This window comes from Manis javanica, chromosome 11 (assembly GCF_040802235.1).
Source record: "Manis javanica isolate MJ-LG chromosome 11, MJ_LKY, whole genome shotgun sequence".
NCBI classification, from domain to species: Eukaryota; Metazoa; Chordata; class Mammalia; order Pholidota; family Manidae; genus Manis; species Manis javanica.
This window is the reverse complement of record NC_133166.1, coordinates 94,214,143-94,228,774: the sequence shown is the minus strand read 5'-3', so window position 1 is coordinate 94,228,774 and position 14,632 is coordinate 94,214,143. Positions and strand designations below refer to the sequence as shown.

Sequence of the window (14,632 nt, the reverse complement as noted above, 5' to 3'; positions counted from 1 at the left end):
GTGTCTTTGATCTGTTCTGCATCCTCTAATCGGCTGTTGATTCCCTCTAGTGTGTGTTTTTCATTTTGATTCTTGTATTCTTCAACTCTGATTGGTTGCTTTTAATATTTTCTATTTCTTTGTCAAAGTTCTCACTGGGTTCATGCACTCTCCTCTCAAGTTCGGAATCTTCATAATTGTTACTTTGAAATCTTCACCAGGTAGACTGCTTAACCCTGTTTTGTTAAGTTCTTTCTCTAAAGTTCTGTCTTGCTCTTTTGTTCGGAGCACATTCCTCTGCTTCCTCACTTCCTTTGACTCCCTGTGTTTGTTTCTGTGATTTAGGGGCAACAGCTACTTCTCCCAGTTTTGGAGGAGTGGCTTTGTGTAGGAACATCTCTTGTAGCTGCATGTGTCTGTCAGCTTTGTATGTCTAGCTGGAGCTTGGAGAGGGTGCAGGTTTGGGTGTCCCTGGGCATTCTGCACTGGGCTGACCTGGTGGGATGGCTGGAGCTGAAGCAAGTGCAGGCCAGGGGATCCCAGAGTGCTTTACATAGGGGGCACCCTGATGGGACTGTTAAAGATGAAGCCAGTGCAGGTAGGGGATTTGTGAGGGCTCAGCACAGGGGGTGCCCTGGCATGATGTCTGGAGCTAAAGTTGGTATGGATTGGGGGTTCCAGGGTGCAATGTTCAGGGGAAGCCATGGAGTAACTGCTGGATCTAAGGTGGGTGCCAACCGGGGACTAGGATGCTAACTGCACTTTTTAATGAAGATGCTACTTAATCCTCCCTGACTCTACCATTATTATTTCTATGTTATAAGTAAACTTGGAGTAAATAGTAAGGATTGCTGTACTCTCACTAACTTATGGTTCCATCAGGATCATGGTTGCTAGTTTTTAGTTTTACTCTACTCTTCTGTCACTGAGCAATAAATGTCATAAATGAGGCTTACACGAAGTAACTGCTCAAGATTGTCCAGCTAATAAATGGTCCAGCCAGGATTAAATTCTAAGCCAGTCTGTTTTAAAGTACTATACCCAAGGCCTTAAGTAGGACTTCTCAAACTCATGAGGGTACCCCACTGCATTGTGAGGAGGGGAATGGAATTGCTAATTTTTCAAATTTATTTGAATTTGAATCTGATTTGTTTTATAACATCTATTAAAATGTCATAGAGAATTTGATAAATGCCACTATTAAAGAATATGCTCCCATAACTTAAAGCATACATGGATTCCAAACCTGTGAATAAATTAATCAAGTTTTTTGATAGGCATGAAAACATGCTGTTTTCTAATTATGTACCATTTCCTTAAAGCAGTTCAGCTGCAGATATCTGTGATGGTCCTTTTATAAATACATCACAGATTCTGTTTACAAATATTTGGATGTTCATGTTTGAATGCTAGCCCAAATTAACTCATGTCTCAATTTCTTATTCCAGATGGAGTGTGTCACAGTAAATAACACAAACACAAAGTATAAAGGAAGGAAGTACATAATGGACAGCTTCTTTAAAATTAGTTTCTACAGATACACAAATATTTTGAAGTAAATAAATGAAGGGAATTTCAGTATCTTATTTCTCTTGTTTTCAAAAGATTGCATGCAAAGTGAAGCAATAGGCACAAAAATAGTGCAGTGATTTTTTTCTAATTTTAGGTTAAAAAATGAATTTACTTCTAAGATGCTCATTTTAATCTGCATAAACAAATCCATCATAGGGAAACTAAAATGTATGATTTTCCCCTAAAGAATATCTAGATAACATAAAAATCTCTATTTTCGTTTTTTTGCACTAGCGGGGCAAAAATGAAAGAAAAATAACCTTAAATAATGTTTTAATTATGTCATTTAACAGTATAATAAATAGGAGTTTTAACGAAGACTTAAATAGGAGCACTAATTGATTCAGTAAATTCAATTTAAAATGCAGTCATTTTTAGCAATGTTGGCCTGTAAATTATAAATTTAAATGAATTTATCCCTGGCCTGACTGTGTTTTTTGCTAAAAAGTACGTATACATTTTTTCAATGGAAGTGAGTAAAAATATAATCTTAATGAGATATACACTAGGAAATAAAATTCAAAGTTCTTCCCAAAGATCATTAATTTAAAACGATTTTAGGTTAAAAACATTTCAAAATATCTCAACAAAAGGAATGTGTGGTCTATGTAGTATCGTATTCGAGGACGACCACATTTTCTACTTTCTCATTTTATTTTATGAAGACCGTTCTTGACTCTTCTTTCAAAGGACACCAAATAAAGAAAGGAGTCAGCTAAGGTGGGGTACGACTGTTACCCCCCACGGCCTCAGGGAGAACAGACATGACGACTGTGTGTCTCACTGAGCCTCGGCTCCCCCTGGCCCAGGGCCGCTGGTATTTAGTCGCGCTCTTCTTTTCTATCATTGTAAACGAAGGCACATACATCCCTCCGTGAATCAAAAGGTCAAGGAAGGGTCAAGAAATGGTTTGAATGTCTGTGAGGGCAAAGAATACATCTGTCTTGTTGACATTTAGATCTCTAGTAGCAAAGACATTGCAAATGCTCTGCATAAACAAATTCATCATAGATAAATGCTGTCTGTGTGGGTGTAAGAATGTACAATGGAAAGAAGGAAGATGAAAATGAAGAACTTGAGAGAAGGTAAGGATAATGAAAGAGCCATACTTCCTATTTATCTAATAGGAAATTACCAAATTTACCTCATTTATCTAATTACCAAATTTATCTAATAAAATACAGTGCCCAGTTAAATTTGAATTTCAGATAAACAAGAAATAAATTTTAGTACACATATGTCTCAAACGTTCCAAAGGCCATACTTATAGTATATGTGTGTGTGTGTGTGTGTGTAATATGATATTTAAATTTAACTAGATTTGCTGTATTCTATCTAGCAACCCTAATACCTCTGAATCCACATAAAATATTACAAACCTACCAGGAACTTAACTAAAATGTGCAGTGCAGAACTCATGTTGTGCAAACCACAGAAGGAACTATGCTGGCTGATATGATCAAAGTAAAAATGTAAAACAGGTAGAATAAAGTACACACAAAGGAAACTGCCATTTTACATCAGCGAGATAATGACTAAGAAAACCAGAAGCTGTGGGGAGGGGACTCTAGCAGAAGGAAAAGGCTTCTGAGCAAGGCCAAGGGGCCTGTGTCCCAATTCCAGCTCTGCTGAGCAATTTCAGGTGAAGATGGCAACAATCTTCTTTGTTCTTACTTTTCTAGAGTAAAATAACTAAAGAATCTTTCTAGCTTCTCATGCTCTCTGATGCTAAGGTTTTTTTTTTATAAGCCCATCATCATTCGTCCAAAAAGCACATTTAATTGGTTTAAAAATGGCAGTAAGTATGATCATGCGCCACAACCCAAGAAGAATAAAGACACTGATTGTACGGCCAAGTTATTTTTTTGGATGAATTTAAAAATAAGCAGTGATTTTTATCACAAATAGACTTTTTTATAGTTAACTTGAAAGAGTTTGGATTGCAGGCATATAATCAAACATACCTCATACCCAAGACTTCACTGTCATAAATATAATGCAAAGTATAGTGAGTTTACAATCCTCTTGTTTAAACAACGGGGCAGCTTTTAATTTTGCAATTTCCCTTAAACTCAAGCAACAAACAGAAACAGCACTACCAAAAGAGTGACAAAACTCAAAGCCATGTCCCAATTTTCACAAGTATTTTAGTTACAATGTTTAAACAAAGAGCAGCTGCAAGTTTTTAGGGAAAATCCCATTTAAGTTTTTATAGCAACCTATCAATGTCTTACGGCAAAAATGACTGAGAAATGACAATTTGGACAGTTAAGGGAAAAAGATGGCATGGTGAAGGAGATAAGTTTAAGATGACAGGATCAGTATAGGAAAAATGATTATGTTCTGATTAGTCACCAAGGCAAATTTAAATTTTAAATTGAACATGCCTGGAACTGAAGAACAAAGGGAATTACTCTTTGGAATTTGGCAAAATGACAAACCTGAACGTGAGTGGGTTGTTCCCAGGTGGCCTTTTGAAAGTTACCTGACCTTCTGGAGAACAGGACGGACAGATCCAATGGCCTGATGGACATGGGGGCCTGGCAAACTCAGTCCCACTCCTGCCTCTGGGTTGCATGCATTACTCCATGGAACTAGAATCAGGCTAAGTACCACACTTTCCAAACTCCCTTAAGGATCCGGTCCTGCGGAGACTTTTCCTTTGCCAAGGAGAAACACCCACGCAAAGGAAAAAATGACACATTCCTGCTATTTCTACTACACAGCTGCGGGGGCGTTTGTGGAGGTGAATCTGAAGTGTTTTGGGAATTATTCCTGGAAGCTCAGCCTGCAGTTTACTCCTCCAAGCCTTGGAACAATTTTGTAAGAATCTAATTCCCTACGTTAAATCCTTTTCAGTTAAACAAGGGAGAGCATTTCCTGTTTCCTGTGTGTGAACCTTAACCAACACAGGGAGGATCTAAGGTCCCCCTCAATATTTCAGTGAGATTTTTCTATGCTGATCTGATTATGCCATTTCCTGTCCAATGAATTTTTTTCTTCCAATAAACAGTAATTCCAAGCCCTTCACACACTAAATGCATGCTACTATAAAGTGAGTGTCAGTATTAAGAATTATTAATAGGTGTTAGTAATATTTTAAACACTTCTCCCAAAGAAAGAGTAAAGATCTCCTGAAGCAGCGCCCACGGGTGATTCTGTGCACTTACCTGCTACAGCTGCGTCCAGTTCATCTTCATCCAGTGACTCCTGTGTGGTAAAGTCTTTGAAAGGAGACAGTGGATAGGATGTGTTGAGATTCAAGCCCAACATGAAGTTGTGCACCTTCCCAGCACGTCCTTCTCTGGTATTGAACAAAGCTGAATCACTCACCAAGGCCATTAACATACGATGGACCCAGCTGGCCTGATTGTCATTTTGATATTCCCTTTCAGCATCTTCATCCTCGGTGCCTAAGAGAAAGAGAAGATCGTTATACGGATTCCACAGTCCCCTCAGAAAAAGATCTTCTTTGGGCTATCGAATGTTAAAATTAACAATGAAGCTCTATGGCTTTTGATTTAACAAACATTTATTTGTATAAATTAATATAGAAAATATGCCAGCTAATCATTTTTGCTTTTAAATTCTTCCTACTTTACCTGTACTCAGCGTAAAGGTTGTATTCTTGACAGTGTCACCTGGTGTATTTTTAGATTTCCAGGCAAACTTCTATTTCCCCTTTCTTCTCTTTTCTAAGCCTTTTCTTTCTTTGCCCTGGCTACACAGACACACGCAGGAAAAATCAACAGTAGCTAATCCTATCCTCTTGATTTCCTAAATTTCCTTCTTTGTTCTGTTTAGCAAACATCCAGAAATTATGCAAACTGAGAAGAGAAACTGAAGGACTCAAGGCATATTTGCTGCTCAATAAATACCCTGTGAACTGCCATGTTATTCTTGCTTATAAAGTCTGGGGTTTAAAGCCCTATAATTCAAACACATGCCTTAGAATGTTTTAAAATTCAGCAGCTTTCCAAAAGAAGCAGTTTATAATGACTTTTTGCTTTAAAACCTATGCACACATCACTACTCCCGGGAAGCCATGTTGTGTATTATTTAGAGCACTGGCTCCGAATTCAGATTGCCTGGATCCTAACCCTCCTTCCTGTGTTTACGGGTTAGTTAGCCCTTCTCAGCCTCCATGTCATCATCAGTAAACCTCACAAGGCTGTTGTGTTGACTGACTGAGTTAGTGCAGACATGCACATTTCCTAGAAGAGTGCCTGGCTCATATTAGATTCTTAAAAAACACTGGTTGGTGGTAAAAAAAATACTTGTAATATCATTATCATCATCAGTAATGTTCATTCCTAATCCAAATCTAAGAACACCATATGGTACAGCTTACCTCACCTGCCTTAATCTCTTCTGTTCAGATTTCTGGGACATTTGTATGTAAATATACATGCATCTTTCAAAACCATGTGTCTGTGTTTATGGTTTATGTATGTGTGTGTGTGTGTTTTGAGAGAAAAGAGAGTCTATGTTCAAACTTCATAATTTCCAATAAATGTTAACTAAATACATAAAACCATAATAAATACTGATTTTTATCTTCACAAAGATATGAGTATATACAGGTATCTTTCTTTCAGACCAACTCAGATGACCAAATACTCACAAATAAACATATATAGGCTTTTCTACTCCCACACTTTTCTAATGCCAAATATAACAAAGAAAATATTTCACCAGAACAAATCAGGCTGTAAAGTAGATGACTTATATCTCCAGTGGCAAGGATATGAATAAGGTACTCAGGTATTTCCCAAGGGTTTGGAGATGTTACTTCTTCTTCTTCAATGTTGTTGTTGTTATTATTATTATTATTATTATTATTATTATTATTATTATTATTATTATTACTATTACTAACAAACCCCATTTCTATACCAGCAGAGGATCTATGTATGATATATTTGGAAATAACATCATTAGTAGGGCAAACCCATCACCCAACAGCTAAATGCTATCCATTGCTTACTAGCTATAATACTAATAGTAAATGTATATTGCAAAGTCCTTTTAAATTTAAAGCCCTTTATATGCATTTGTTAATTTGATAATTAAAACAATTCTGTGAGTGTAGGTAAAATGAGGCCAGCATACATCTGAAGAATCTAAAGTTGAAAATGCCGGAAGACCTTGCTCAAAATCACATGACCAAAAATGAAAGGCCTCAAGAGAGTGAGAAGACAAGCCACAAACTGGGAGAAAATATTTGCAAAAGACACATCTGATACAGGACTGTTATCCAAAATATACAAAGAACTCCTAAAACCGAACAATAAGAAAGCAAAGCTCAAAAAATGAATAAAAGACCTCAACAGACAAGTCACCAAAGAAGACATGCAGATGATAAATAAGCATATGAAAAGATCATGTCATCAGGGAAATGCAAAATAAAGCAATGAGAGAGCACTACACACCTATTAGAAACACCAAAATCCAAATTCCTGACACCACCAAATGCTGGCGAGGATGTGGAGCAACAAGAGCTCTCATGCGTTGCCGGTGGGAGTGCAAGAATGGCACAGCCACGTTGTAAGATAGTTTGGAAGTTTCCTATAAAACTAAGTTACAGTTGTATCATAAGACCAGCAATTATGCTTCTTTATGCAGAGGAGTTGAAAATTTACATCCACACAAAAGTCTGAACATGGATGTTTACAGCAGGTTAACTTCTAATTATCCAAATCTGGAAGCATATTCTTCAGTAGGTGAATGGGTAAAAAAAACTGGTACATCAGAGAACGGACTATTATTCCTTGTTAAAAGAAATGAGCTATCAAGCCATGAAAAGACATGCAGGAGCTTGAATGCATATTATTAAGTGAAAGAAGTGAATCTGAAAATGTACATTCGATATGATTCCAACTCAATGACATTCTGGAAAAGGCAAAACTGTGGAGGCAGTAAAAAGATCAGTTATTGCCAGGGGCTGGGGGAGAGGGGGCAGAGGGGTGAACAGACAGCACACGGAGGACTTTGGGGCACTGAAACCTCTCTGTATGATATGGTGGATCCATGTCAGTATGCCTTTGTGAAAACCAATAGAATATATAGTACTAAGAGTGAACTGAAAGTCTGTACTTTGGGTGGTAATAATACATCAGTGAAGCCTCATCAACTCTAACAAATGTACCACTCTGGGACGGGATGCTGATAGTGGGGAAGGCTGTGTGTGTGTGGGTTCAGGGAATATATGCGAACTTGCTATACCTTTTGTTCAATTTTGCTGTGCATCATCTAAATCTACCCTAAAAAATAAAGTATATTTAAAAGGGAAAAAATGAATATTATGACCTAATAAATCCTGGAAAACATCCTAAATATCATTCTCCAATCTAGGCTGGTAGTAAACCAAAACAAACATATTTAAAGGGTCTTTGAACAACCAGCCTTAAGATAACCAGTTAGTACTACAGAGGTGATTGAACGTATGATCATCTATGGCAATTAACCTAATAATTGACAGCCATTATCACATTTCTTGATAGTCCCTAAACCAATACATAATTAATTCTAGAAATGCTAAGCATAATGCTGTCTATCCTTTTTGTACTGGCTAGCTCTCTTCATTAGGAGGAAATTCAAAATAAAAAAAGACCTGAACTAAAAATTTAAAATAAAAAATATGAAGGAACCAGAATAAAGACTCAGTTCCTTCGAGGGCAGGGTTCTTTCAGCTCCTGCCTAATAACCTGGGCATAGCTAGGCAAATCCCTGGCTGCATAAGGCAGCCAGACAGTGGGGACTGAAGTCCAGCTTTGGCACCACTGGCCATGCCTTTTGCCTAGTAAAGAGCTTTGTCTGTCCAGGGAAGGATTCCCTTTTTCAATTTGCACGAGAAACTGCTCCCTAGCCAAGCTGTGGGATTGTGTAGCTGCAATTCCCAAAGAAGGCACTTCTCTAATTTGCACAAACTCATCTTAATAGGACTTGACATGCCAGTTATGAAAAGCCAATTTTAATTTTAGTGTTGATTCAACAAGGATAAAACAGACTCTCCCGATATCTATACCATGGCTGGTGGAATTCATTGAGTTTGAACAAGAAAGCATTTAATATTTTCTAAATTCTAAATGATCGTGTTTAAACTGTTCACTGAGGACATGCTCACCCAGTTAGAAAAATCTTCTTTTTGTCTTTGTTTTTTGTTTGTTTTTGGAGTATCTGGAACATCTGTACAAATGGTTGTGTCAAAACACTGTCAAAATGTAAAATCACTTCATTTTATCACGTAACATTTCCAACAAATACCCCTGATCCCTGCCTTATCCCTCCCGACTCCACCACTTACTGTTGTGATCCACACCAAGCTGAAAACTGCCTTGTCAAAATGTAAAATCATTCACTTATACTAAAAATACATGCAGCAAAAAATTCTTGATAATTTTACCCAACTTCATCAAGGAAGCCTTCCTAACAGAAGGAATGTTGGCAATGGTATAAAGCTCAGGAATGGTTAAAGCTATGTAAAAACATTCCCAATCACAATTTTCTTGTGGAGAAGCCCAATGCTCTAAACAGTCTTAAAACATAATTTGGTATTTCCATCATCTCAGTTTGGTCTCTGTCCAACTGATAATATTTTTGAGGTTATTAAAAAGAAAAGAGAAGATATTTTTGTGATGTGTGTTTTATTACATATACAGTATTAATTATCTGAGTTGAAGGCTACCATTCTATCACTCAGTGCATTAAGCAGAGGCTATCATCAGCATCTTGAGTGAGAGAAACAGACAAAACATTTATATCCTCTCCTTACTGGATTTCTGCCATTGAAGGTTCCGGATTTCTTACCTTTGCGTTCTTGTGATTCGTCATCGCTATCTGAGCTATCATTACTCACAATATGCTTTGCTGTAATATTTTCTGTGGAAAGAAAACAAGTCAATTAAAGGATCTCAATGTCAAGATTCACAATTAAACTTATGGTAAGGAAGTGATCTCAACAAAACCAGAGTGAGGTTTCCTCGACTGACCAGTGTAAATTTAGCTCAATTTAGTAAATCTAAATTTATGAGATTTACTAGTATTTCAAATTTCTCATTGGAAAACAAAATTTCCCAAAACATGATAATCAGTTTAAAATGTATTCATTCATGATTTAAAGGGGAGAATTTTTACTTATCTTGATTCTGACAGGAAGAATAATTTGATCATAGGAAGCTCCTTATAATACTTTGTTAGATTTTTCTTCAATTAAATATGTTTAAGTGGTATTTATGAAAGTAAATGTAGCATAAAAACAAAATATACAGGGGGATTACAGTTTCATCACACTGAATGAAAGCTACTAATAGAAGGTATCTTCTGATTTTCAATAATACTGGAAATCATCTGTTGAAATATGCCTTTTGGTGATGACAATTTGTTCTTCCTCAGAACAAAGACAGCAATTATAAAAACAAAATGGAAGCCGTACATTCTTAAATCAGACAGGAGCAAAAATCTGGTATAGTACCCAGTTGTCTTTTTTCAAAAAGTACCTAAATGATGGAATACACAGACCACTCTTATGATCATCATTTGTAGAAAAATCACTTTCTTTGGACACTTACATGAAACCACTTTGTGTATAGTAATACTTTCTTTTCTTCTACTACTCAACAGAGTTTTTTTTAATTTTAAGAAACTGATTGCAAATTTATAATGTTCAGTGACAGAATAATTTGGGACCTTTAAATTCAGAGATACAGGTATAACATTTGGTTTCCCCATATGACTTGTGTGTTTATTATACCTATATAAATGTCACATACATGAATGATCAAGGTTCATAAAGAAAGGGCTAATAAATGTTTGAGACAGCAGATAGACTTTAAAATTTTTTTTTAGATTTATGTACTATTATCAGCATGATGACCCATATGAAATTCAATAAAAAAATGTTTACTGGCTAATATTATTCATTTCATTTCATGACTATTACAGAAAGTAATTTTGTTGTACAGAGGAGAGGGAATGTTAAGAAATGACCCACTCTGGTCCAGGGTCATATACACTAGGTGTGTTTCTGGTCCTACATGTATTTTGGCAAGACAACATTTTTTTCCTCAAACATTTTTTAGGGGGGTAATATTTGATACTGTCATTTAAGAAGATGACTTCCCCAGATATTATCTTCTTTATAAGGATGTTTTCATGAGATGAATAGCTAAATACTCTGGATTCATCTACTTTCCGTCACTATAGTATAATGGATAAGCTCTATCTCTTCAAAATCATAGAGTGTTCATATTCAGAACTCCTTGAGAATGTCAAGAGTTTCATTTAGTTCTGATTTAGTTCAAGAGTTCTGATTGTGGTCCAATTTAGGTCTTTCTTCAGAAGGGGGGAAAATACCAAAAAATCCCCTCTGAATACCCTTTTAAGTAGTAGACTAGTCAGTCAGTGGATCAAAGAGTCGCCAGGCATCTTCAGATTCACCCCAGCCACGTCTCCGGTCTCATTTCTGGAAACCTTACCTAATCTGAGGTAACACATCCTGCTAACCGCTGCCTCTCAAGTACACAATATTCCCCCTACGTCTGACACAGAGAACAAGTAAAGATGCTGCCAAACCACTGGCTTCAAAAGCGACATCTTACAATAAAGAATATCCTCAGGACCTTTCAGTATAAACACTCTCCTTCTTGGCCTTCGGCCGCGGCCTCTCCCACCCTCAGATGTGTTATTCCAGGGCTACTCTTCCTGCCTTAGGAGTCAGAAATAACAAACCCTAGGTTATCTGTATTACTCAACAGCAGGACACACAGAAGCAAGGCACGTAACATGTGGTGCCTCTGTTTTTGTTCTCTTTTTTCCTTTCCTGAAATGTTCACAAAACTTAGGGAAGAGTTAGTTATTTCCACAAAACTGAAGGTGAGAATAAGATATTCATCTGGGATATAATGTTCATTAAAATAAATCGAGTCATCAGCATTATACACCTTGCCTTGCATTTACCCTTAAGACAATGTCAAGGCCGGAGCAGGCTCAAGAGTTCCGCCGACCTCAGCTGCTCATTAACTGAGTGATGCTCAGAGGACAGTAGCAAGTTCAAGTGCAAAGTGCCTTTTTGTTTGTTTTTATTTTTTATTTAAAAATCTTTGGCTCTAATGCAGTTGTAAAGTCATTTCTTCCCTTCTTACTAAGAACTACACAAAAATACAAATAACACTCTTGAAGAAAATAGTAAGGACTATAGAAATTACTGCATTTAACATCAATATCAAATGATTAAAATCAATTCTTATAAAAAAATAATAACACTACTTATAAGCCAACTTGTAGTGTATTAATTAATGTTACAATTGTATTCTATTTTGCATCTAAAGCTTAATTAAATCAGCTGTCATTGTCTATAATAAGTAAAGAGAGCTTTTCAAAAAAAACCCTATAGTATACATGCAAGTATTCCTCAAATGAACTGATTGGTGAAAATGTCATTTACGTCATTCCGTGAAATCTGCCCTCAAATAGATGTGTGATTTATCATGGATAGAAAAGAGGTAGGTAGTTAGTGGGATCATAATCTACGGAACCCTCCTCCCCAGCCCCTGCAAGCCTGGCCCTAAATTCAGATTTAGCATTCCTCTGCTCCTCCGGGTGCCACCCAAAATAGCAAAATGCAACACTGATTATGTCGGTGGCGAGGCATTTTGATATAGCGAATGGCTGTTTTGTCTAATTTGCACTAAAGCTCATTCAATCATCAAAGAAACATATGTCCCAATGGCATTCATCTTACAACGACTGAAAATCACTGGTCTTCAGTTGAGATTTTCAAGCTTTGTGAATATTATTTGTAATTTGTTATGGGCTAATGAGTTAGATTTAAGGAAAATCATTGGTGTTAATTTACTAGGTATGATTTGAAATATTTTTCCCTTCTTTCTGGTATGCATTAGCCAGAAGCTAACACAGTTCTTAGTGAGTTAGTATTTAAAAGGTAAATAAACTAATAAATTTATAATAAGTGTCATATTCCATTCAACTATGGATGAATCGAATCTTTAAAAACCTACTCTTATTTGATAAAAGGACCAGTCTCTAACACAAATAGTATGTTTATATGTATAATGACTAAAAGGAATGGAGATGCTCTAGTAAAAGTTATTCTTAGGAATCAAGAGTTTTTATGAATTTCAATATCAGAATAATACTTAAAAAGTAATATATACATATATATATATATACACACACACATATATATACATATATATATATATATATATATATACACACACACACATAAGATATGTAGGTTGACTCAACCAAGCTATTGATAACTTTAGAACAGTTATAATGCTTATGATGATTTAATTTTCTATGCATACACATTAATGAAATTTATTAATGTAGCTTAATTATTACATTGTAAACATGTTTTTACAATACCTAATTCTTCCTCCATTGTGGAACCTTTATTTTGTGAACCAGAAACTCCCAAGACTCTGTTGAACAATATAGAAAAGGCACTGCCCCAGACACCTAAAAATAAAGCAAAAACAGAATAATTTAGAATGTACCAAGATTTAAAACAGTCAAATAAACTAATAGTAGATTTTGATCACTTACCCATTAAGAAATGCAAGGGGTTTTCCTCATATTTCTTCACAACTGTTCCCATAAAAAATTTGCTTCCGAATAAGTCAGGAGCCATGAAAGTACCATACTTGGCCATGCCAATCTCATAGGGACTAAATTCAACCCAATCTGAAAGCATTTAAAAAAAGAACACAATCCATTAATAGAAAGACATTACAGAGATGTGTACCATTAAAGATTGCTGCAGCAATGCCATAATGATTCTCACTCATTCATTAAAAGTATTTTTTTTAATTGACCAAAGGCCTATTATATTTATGGGAGGAAAACATAGACGAGTAAGATGAGAACACAAAAGGTCCCTTTTAATTTGCACAAATTGAATACCTTTTCGAATTTAAAGACTCAGACATCATTCATAAAGTACATCTTAATTCTAAAGAATGGAAAACTGGAAACTGCTGACTCAGACATAAAATCCCCGAAGGAGATGAAAGAAATTAAACTCTTTCTGATAGTGCAAGCAGGTTATTATAATGGAAGAAAGTGTTTTCTAACGTTTGTCTTTTCTTCATTCCCTTAGTTTTCCTTACTAACCATTATTCTCACACACTATATTATAATGCAAACTTCTATGCTGACCTTCTTAATAAACACATGGTAATAGGATCAGCAGAGTGTACTTCCTAAGCGCAGAGGCTCTGGAACCAGAGCCCTGGGTTCAGACCCCAGTCTGCTGCTCACTAACAGCAAGCTTCAGTAAGTAGGTTGTTTGCATTCTCTGTGTTTTAATTGCCTAATCTGTCAAATGTGAATAAAAGTCAGTAGACAGTTTATAGAATTTTTGTGAGGATTGAATGAGTTAAGGAATATAAAATGCTTAGAAGGCATAGCACATTTTAATTGCTCAATAAATGGTAGCCACTCTTATTTCATGTATTCCCATAGCTATAACTATGTCTAAAAATTATCTGAATCTTACTGTATCCCCAAAAGAATTCCTGGTTTTTGACACTAGCCACTCTTTCAGTCTTCCTCTTTTTTTGGTAAATGGTACTGTTTTTCATATATTCATACTTCAGGATTATCCTTGATAATTCTCTCTCCCGTGTATCTCACATAACAAAAATCAAGGTCTGTAGGCTCTGTCTGTCATCAGATATGGTGAGAAACTGGCTACTTATCTATTTGTTCATCATGCCCTTAATGCTACAAGCTGCTATACCATCTCCCCTGGATCTCCACAAACCCTCCTAAATGGTCTATTCTCTATTCCCTTCCAATCTTTCTGACACCGTATAGTCAAGATGCATTTTTTAAATGTAAATCAGAGCACACTAATGACAGCTGAAGCTTTCCAATGGCTTCCCATTACCCTGAAAATAAAAGCAGCTGACAGAGCTCCATGATGGTCCAGTCTGACCACATGTCCTAACCAATCTCCTCTCATGTTTGTCTTGCTTATTCCTCTTTAGCCCCACAAGTCCTCTTAATGTCCTCAAAGAGGTCAAGTTTATTCCCACTCAGCACCTCTGTTTGC

The 14,632-nt window shown here is 36.2% G+C and overlaps 1 protein-coding gene across 3 annotated transcripts in view; it reads right to left on the bottom strand.

The window, feature by feature from the left end:
• Window positions 1–14,632, bottom strand: part of PLA2G4A (phospholipase A2 group IVA) — a 169,665-nt gene that overhangs the window by 25,294 nt on the left and 129,739 nt on the right. For all 3 annotated transcript variants that reach the window (XM_037009886.2, XM_017681139.3, XM_037009887.2), the window contains 4 exons: window positions 13,123–13,260; window positions 12,943–13,035; window positions 9,361–9,432; window positions 4,722–4,964 (listed from right to left, as the gene is read on the bottom strand). In XM_037009886.2, coding sequence (XP_036865781.1) covers window positions 4,722–4,964; window positions 9,361–9,432; window positions 12,943–13,035; window positions 13,123–13,260 — 546 coding nt within the window. The remainder of the gene's footprint in view (window positions 1–4,721; window positions 4,965–9,360; window positions 9,433–12,942; window positions 13,036–13,122; window positions 13,261–14,632) is intronic.